General features: G+C 36.2%; 1 protein-coding gene across 1 annotated transcript in view; it reads left to right on the top strand.

Annotated features, from left to right (window-relative positions):
* The window catches only part of LOC107653141 (A-kinase anchor protein 7-like), a 29,737-nt gene continuing 22,083 nt past the window's right edge, over nucleotides 1–7,654 (top strand). The window contains exon 1 of the mRNA XM_016439777.1: nucleotides 1–160. Within this exon, the coding sequence (XP_016295263.1) occupies nucleotides 103–160 (58 nt within the window). The 5' untranslated portion in view covers nucleotides 1–102. The remainder of the gene's footprint in view (nucleotides 161–7,654) is intronic.

Raw genomic sequence — 7,654 nt, 5'->3', positions numbered from 1 at the left:
GTGTCTTCGCAGGGCGTTAAGAAGCTAGATCCGGCGCTGTTCTCTGAGTTCGAGGGCCGTGTGTTTGGAGACGAATGCGTGTGTAGAGTGGACCTGTGCTCCATGCTGAAGAAAAAGAGCGCAGATGGATACTACCACCGAGAGAAGAGTGTCAGCTTCAGTGAGTAAACCATCAGCACGCTCTCAGAGAAAGTTTGCTCTTTGAAGAAGATGTCGCTGTGCATCAGAAATGAACCAGTGCTTCTGGACTGACGGTCACGGACGTAACTGAGGTTTGTATGCGTGTGTTTGTGTGTGTGTGTGTGTGTGTGTGTGTGAGTGAGTGAGAGAGTGAGTGAGAGAGTTGAGTGTGAGTGAGTGAGTGAGTGAGTGAGTGAGTGAGTGAGTGTGTGTGTGTGTGTGTGTGTGTGTGTTTGGATCACGTCTGCTGTCCTCCACTCGTCAGTTCTAGTGTTTGTGTAAAGTCAGTTCAGAAGCACTGCTGTAGAGCACATCTAGGTTTCTGCTTTGTTAGTTGGGCTCAGGTTTGCAGGTCATTTACAAACTCTTTCATTTCAGGCTGTTACTGTGGTACAGTAATGCTGTCAGACAGAAGTGCCACAGTACTGTGAAATATGCCACAGTACTGAATGAATTATAAGACAAGACACTACAAGCAAAGCCATTGTTTTTCATGTACTGCGCAATTTTGAGATTTTGGGCTTTTTTGCTCCCATAACATGTCTTTTTTTTTCAGACTAGTGGAAAGAAAACATCCAAACACACAAATGCAAGTCTTTATTTTATTCATTTTGCCTCTGTAGATTTCAATTCCAATACATATCTTTTTCTCCACTTCAGCAGCATTTACATACACCAAACTTTACAGTTTTATTCCTGTCTCTATTCTGAAGGTTTTTACAGAATGGTTTGTTCATATATCATTCACACTAATATACATAATATTTTTGTTCCTAATACTTTATGGATTTATGGGGTGAAAAAAAAATAGATATCTCAAATCCCGTCTGTACAAACCTTTAACTCTAATGTGTCAAGAATTTTGAACCTGGCTTTATGCAACGTTCAGATTTCTGTATGCAAACTGGTGTATAGCATAGACTGTAAAAAAAGATGGACGACGCATCTCCACTTCTTTCCACTATAGCCGCCTGGCATCTTGCACTGATGACGTCGTCTGGAATCTGCGCAGTGATTGGTGGAGTCGCGTATCACACAATCATGACGCCACACCCCGTTTTTATAACATCAAATAACTTACTAAAAGTAAACTTAATCGAAAATTGAGCACTTGAACATACAGCAGTGTGAGAAGAACTACCTGAAATGATGAAAACAATCTTTGAGAAAATGTATTTGAAGTGTAATTCGATTTTTTTAGTTTGGCTCACGTAACATTCATTTATTTACTCGGAGAGGGTGGGGTTTATGAGCTATACTGTAGCCAGCCAGCAGGGCGTGATACAAATGTTTTAGCTTAACCTTTTGGGACATGTGAGACACACCTAAACCTGGAGTAAGCAGTTTCTACCCTACTAGTGTCAACTAGTGGAACTACAACAAATCATGCTAAGCAAATGCCCCTTTCACACGACACGCCTCCCCCAGCTCAAACATCATTAACACAGCTCTAGCGGCTCTATAAACGTGAAGACATGTCTCCACAGAGTTTTTCAAACAGGAGGAGAGACCACAAACCAGATCTCCGTTCATGGTATGTAATCACTCAGTTATACTGAAATATCGCCCAGTATTCTGACTGCTTTTGTGTGCCTGATTAAGCGATTATATGTAGTATGAGTAACAAAATGCCTTCTCTGTGTGCAGATTTGACTGTAAAAAATGACACTTCAAATTAACAAAAAAAAAAAAATCATGTCAAAATATATACCCAAATGCATAATTTAACACAAGTAATTATGTTTGAAAGCAATGCTCACAGCAGCTAGGAAATAAACAGCACTCTTTCTATATTTACATTACAGGGCTAAAATGCATGTCAGGTGTATATTCTGTTTTGTTCCGTTTTGTTTTTGTTTTCATTCTTTTCCCTGTTTCTGTTTGCCTGAGTTATCATTGCTAGTTTGTTTCCATGGTTTCTAATTGTCTCACACCTGTTCCATGCTTTGTTGATTATCATCCCTGTACATATAAGCCCTCAGTTTTCTCAGTTCTTTGTTCGGCGATTTTGATCTTTATTTAATGTACAGTACTGTGCAAAAGGCCAATAGGCCACACAAAAAAAAAAAAACTGGCTTAAAAAAAACAATTGTTTTTATTTAAGTATTTATTTATTTTTTGCACAGTACTGTATATATCCCTTGTCCCCTGCGTACTTCGATCTAAGTTGCTGAGTTTATAATTAAAAGCCGTTTGAAAAGCATTCCTTCAGTGTGTGTTGTGCTTGCCACACAGTATTCATTTCTGTTTTCCCTGGCCCCCGACTGACTCTGTGTCACCCCATTAAAAAATCCAGCAGAGACTGAATCGTCTCACTCGAACAGCTATTATAAGTGATATTTATTTATGATTATTAGTGATGTGTTTGTATTGGAAATCCCTGAGCCTATGGGCCAGTGTCGACCTAAATCCACCCTGTGTGCACATACATGAGTCGACAGGCAGCTGGGACATCCCACATTCAGACCGAACTCAATGATTGCATGAACATTTTACGCTCCTGAGCTGTGTTGGGGAATGTTACTTTTAAAAGTAATGCATTATGATATTGCGATACACCCTAAAAAACTGAATAATGTTAGTTACTTTTTATGGAAAGTAATGTTACATTATTTTTGAGTTACTTTAGAAATCTAAGTTGGGCTTGCTCGTTTGTTTTCAATATAAAAAAGTTCTATTTTTGGCAAATGTAAAAGCCCTTTCACACCAGAAGTGGATTGAATGAGCCGTCTGTACAGTAGAGGGCGCAGCTCAAACAAACCTTCAATTTTGCATGAAGAATAGGACACTCTTCAGTAATAAAAGAAGAAAAAAGAAACACAGATATTATGTTTTTCTACAGTCTTTTCTGCGTATTAGTGTGGTTGAATTGGAATCATTGAAGGTCAGCAGCAAAGACATTGGTTAATAAAATGGGATTAAATACATAAAGGATATGTCTGTTGCTAACACTTTACAGTAGAGTTCCTTTGGTTAACATTAGTGAACCACATTAGTTAACATGAACTAACAATACTGCATTTACTAGCCTTAATGTTAATCTCAACATTTATTAATACATTTTAACATTAAACACTGTTTTTTTTTACATTAGTTAATGCACTGTAAACTAACATGAACAAACACTGAATAATTGTGTTTTTGTGAACCAAGATTATTAAATGTTGTAAAAAAAATCACTTTCTCATTGTTAGTTCATGTTAGTTATTAATGTGTCAGTTAATACATAATGCTACAGGGTTTCCGCTGGGTCTTAAAGTTCTTAAGAGGTCTTAGTTCACCCTTCCACAGATTAAGGATTTAAAGAGGTCTGAGATCAGAGTCTTAAATTCATAAAGTCATTAAATACTGCATGCATTGCAAAGATGAGTATCTTCCTCTGTATTTTTGCCTTTTTTTTTCAGTGCAAATATCTAAACATCCTTAAATCAAGATGCATTTACTGGAGATGCAAATTGAAGATAAAGTCTTGTTTTCTGAGAAATTGAACAAAATTATTTTAGTTATTGTCAAAACAAAAACAAATATCTGTCATGGGGGAATGAACACTTGTTTTCCTTTTGAATTAAGCTGATTTTTATATCTGAGCCCATTGGCAGATATTTGTTCTTGTTTTATTCATAAACGTGCTTTGTTTTTAACAGAAAGCAAGACTTCTCATGTTGTTTTGTGTTTCAAAGATTGATTTAAGAATCTTTAGACATTTGCACTGAAAACCAAGACAGAAAGACTGATGAAGAATGGTAGTGTTGTGATCAGAAGGTACAGTAAAAGTGATTTCCATATTTTTTAATTAAAAAGTAATGTGGATCGTTTGAAAGTTTTTTTGGAACTCATTGTGTTCTTTCTAGACATTTACATTTAGACTTGTGTTTAAGAGGCTGTTGTGTCGACCTTGATTTATTGCACTTTTGAGGAGTTCGGTTTTATTTTGATTTTAGAAAATAAAAATGTGATTGCTAAACATGGGAACCTATTGGTTTATTTTGTTCCCGTTAATTTATTCCTTAAACGAGTCTCAAGTTTACTTTCATATAGAGGTGTAAAAAGTACCTGAAAATCATACTTGAGTAAAAGTACAGATACCTTACACTGAAAAAGAGTATCTGATTTTAATGGTACTTAAGTATTTCACTCACACTAAATGAAGGCTCAAAGATGCACTAGTCCTGAACACCTAAGAGAAAAGCCAGTGAAAAACAAGAAACAGCTGATTTGTGAGGAGAGCAATCACATGTTTATTTTCTAAAATCAAAATAAAACCGAACACCTCAAAACTGCAATAAATGAAGGTCGACACAACAGCCTCTTAAACGTCTACAAACACTGAAGTCTGAGTTTAGCTCAAAAAGAGCATAAGTAAAGCAGTATCCTTCAAGAAGGTCTCAGCCATGTCCTCATCTCATAAATGAAACGCCTGCGATTCATAACTAGCTGCTAATGCACTCACATTCATGTAAAGCAGCCGTGTTGACAAGTTTGGGTGAGTAAGGGCAAAATGCACAAGTTATCGTATCTTCAATAACCTGTAGATGGCGATATCACTTCCTTTGTAGCAGAAATAAACTGCCACAGGAAAAGTTCAGTGCCATGCTAAAAAGCTGCATTAATCATCACAAATGTATTGGAGTAAAGAGTACATACACTTACTCAAAAATGCTATCAAGTAGAGAGTAAAAGTTGCTAAAATATTTGATACTCAGTAAAACTACAAAAAGATACTTAAGTACAGTAACTAATTGCATTTGCTCAAATGCATTACAGAAAGCCTGTGTTAACAAAGAGACCTTATTGTAAAGTGTTACCTTTATCTTGATATATCTGCTCTGTTTCTGTCATTGTTCGCTCATCATCTGTATCAGCTTAAATGTGAGTCCTTTGGATGTGTTTTTTGAACATTAAAGCATGTCAACATATTCTGTTACACCAAATACACAAAATAATGATCTTTAAAAAAGCATCATATGACCCCTTTAAAGCATTGCAATCTACTAATGGTCAATAAATGTATTAATCACAATTCATTAATCAGATGTAATGTTGCCCAGTTCAGAGAAACACACATTGATTTCATAGATCGACTGACTGTACAGTGCAGGAGTGTGTGGTTTAGAAAGAGTGAACTGAGTGCTGATGGGAGGGTTTGTGTGAAGCACACACACTGATGTTGCACATGATGACACTAGAGGTCAGTGTTGATTCTCTCGTACTCGTCTGAAACCCTCGGCTGATGCTCTTTGAATTGGTCTTAGTTTCTGTGCAATCAATCATTGTCTGTCACCACATTTTGATAAACATAGTTTGTGTCAAATAGTCACTGCAGTAAATCTGTGATCATCTGCTTTCAGCTCCACTGACATCACTGTGGTTTCCAGAAAGAGCAGAAATCAGTTTTTCTTGAGCAGCAAACTGATTACTGAGCCGTTTCTCTTGTGCACTCATCAGCCGGTCATTGAGGTCAGTCAGTGTCCGTCTCTCAAAGACACATCGTGTGCTTATGCTTTTGTTTAGGAGAGTTAATTCATTTCCACTGAGGTCAAAATCTTTAGGAGACAAATGATTGTTGTTCTCTATATTGGATTTGCTTTTGTCTGTACATCAACGGCTAGTTTTAAATGGCTCTCCATCTATAATGGATCAATGATTGAGTCTGGCTGAAAAGCCTTCATGTAAACACATCTGTTGATCTGACTGAGCTCATCTGAATGGATTGAAAGGAGGTCTGTAGACCAGAAATAATCTGATCAATAGGAACAAATGAAGCATGTAAATGCTTGAATGCCACGTGCTTCTCAATCGGGTTCAGAATCTCTTGCATGCATGCAGTGCTGTAATAGGTACGTTTACATGCGTTTTGCGTCATATGAAAGTGTGCATGTTTATTTATGTCTCATGTCTTATGAACTGGTCAGCTTTTTTGCTAAAAAAGCTTTTCTGACATAAATGTTGGCTTTCCTTTAGGATTTGTCATCAAGGCAAAATGACCGTTATATTTGTGGGAGCTCTGGTGGTGACATGATTTGGCTTTCTTCACTTCACATGTAAATGAATATGAGAATCAGATTGCAGTGTTTAGGATTCATATTCAGAATCTGAAACCGGATTGGATTCATCTGATTGACAGAAACATTGGCTAGCACTCTTAAAATATGATTTAAATAATGTAGGGCTGCAACAACTAATCAAGCGCTCATTGGCGCCCCTTCAGCTGGTGGCGCCCTAGGCGACCGCCTAGCACACCTATGCCTAGAAACGGCCCTGAGCATCCTAAATCACATTTCACAGCTGTATGTGTAAATGTTAGAAACTCATGTGATTATTTCCATTTTCTTCATGCAGCTAGTGCATCTCTTCACAGACTTCACTTAAATATTTCTTGTTAGACATTAAATAGGTTTGAAATTCTCAAATCTCAAATCGCACACTGTTTGGAGGACAGCACTGGGCGGTAACTGATTGCATGTAATCTGGGTTATGTAATCAGATTACCAAAATCAAGTGCTTGTAATTAGAGTATATTACATTACATTTTAAAATGCTTATTCTTATAAAGCTAATTCTGATTCTGATTATAATCAGATTGCAGTTGCTTTTGTATGGATTACATGATTACATATTATTTACACAATGGCAGTAAATTGTTCATTATTTATTGATTCGCCCTAATATTTCTCTTTTAAATTTTCCTTTCTGAAAATCCTACCGTGTGTGATGGTAATATTTCAGTAATTTTACAGAAAAATACAGTTTGATGTCACTTAATGGTCACACTGACATGCAGGTAAACAAATTAAATATTTCTATTTTTAGTGTTCAGTTGTTACAATGATTTTACATTTTTATGATTTATTTAATTATCAATTATCAACTATCAACTCACAAACCCACTGCAGTTCTTACATTAAGCCCAGTTTGGGAAACCCTGGTTTAATGTCATGTTTAATGCATTTGATGTTTGTTTTTATATCAATATGGTACATTTAATGGTACGTTTTAAACACGTAGATAAAAAGTAATCAAAAAAAGTACTCCGAATACATTACCTAAAATTAGTAACCTAGATTATGTTACTAACTTTTCATCATAAATCAGTAACGGACTACAATTACCCAGCTCTGGATGTGGAATAACATTTTTAATAATGGATTTAAATTAAATTTAACGATGTGAAACAGTAACAGTAACACGTTGACAGTGCGACTACTTTGAATATTCATATTTTGGCATTGCATACAGTGAAATGGCTGTGAATGAAATATGACACAGAATAGTGACATATTTACATACATATTTTTTAAACATATTTAATACAGATAAATAAAGGATCATTCTAACCTTAATTCATCAGATCTCACATACACTGCAGCGTCGCGATTACTAGTTTAGAGCACTGACACCCTGTGGTGAAACAATTACATATGTTTACCAGCCACTGCTTTATCAGATCGGTTTATGTTGGATTAAAACTTTACAT

The sequence above is a fragment of the Sinocyclocheilus anshuiensis genome, unplaced genomic scaffold, assembly GCF_001515605.1.
Source record: "Sinocyclocheilus anshuiensis isolate Anshui unplaced genomic scaffold, SAMN03320099.WGS_v1.1 scaffold1518, whole genome shotgun sequence".
NCBI lineage: Eukaryota > Metazoa > Chordata > Actinopteri > Cypriniformes > Cyprinidae > Sinocyclocheilus > Sinocyclocheilus anshuiensis.
The sequence above is the reverse complement of the archived record's forward strand: the minus strand, read 5'-3'. Positions and strand labels throughout refer to the sequence as shown.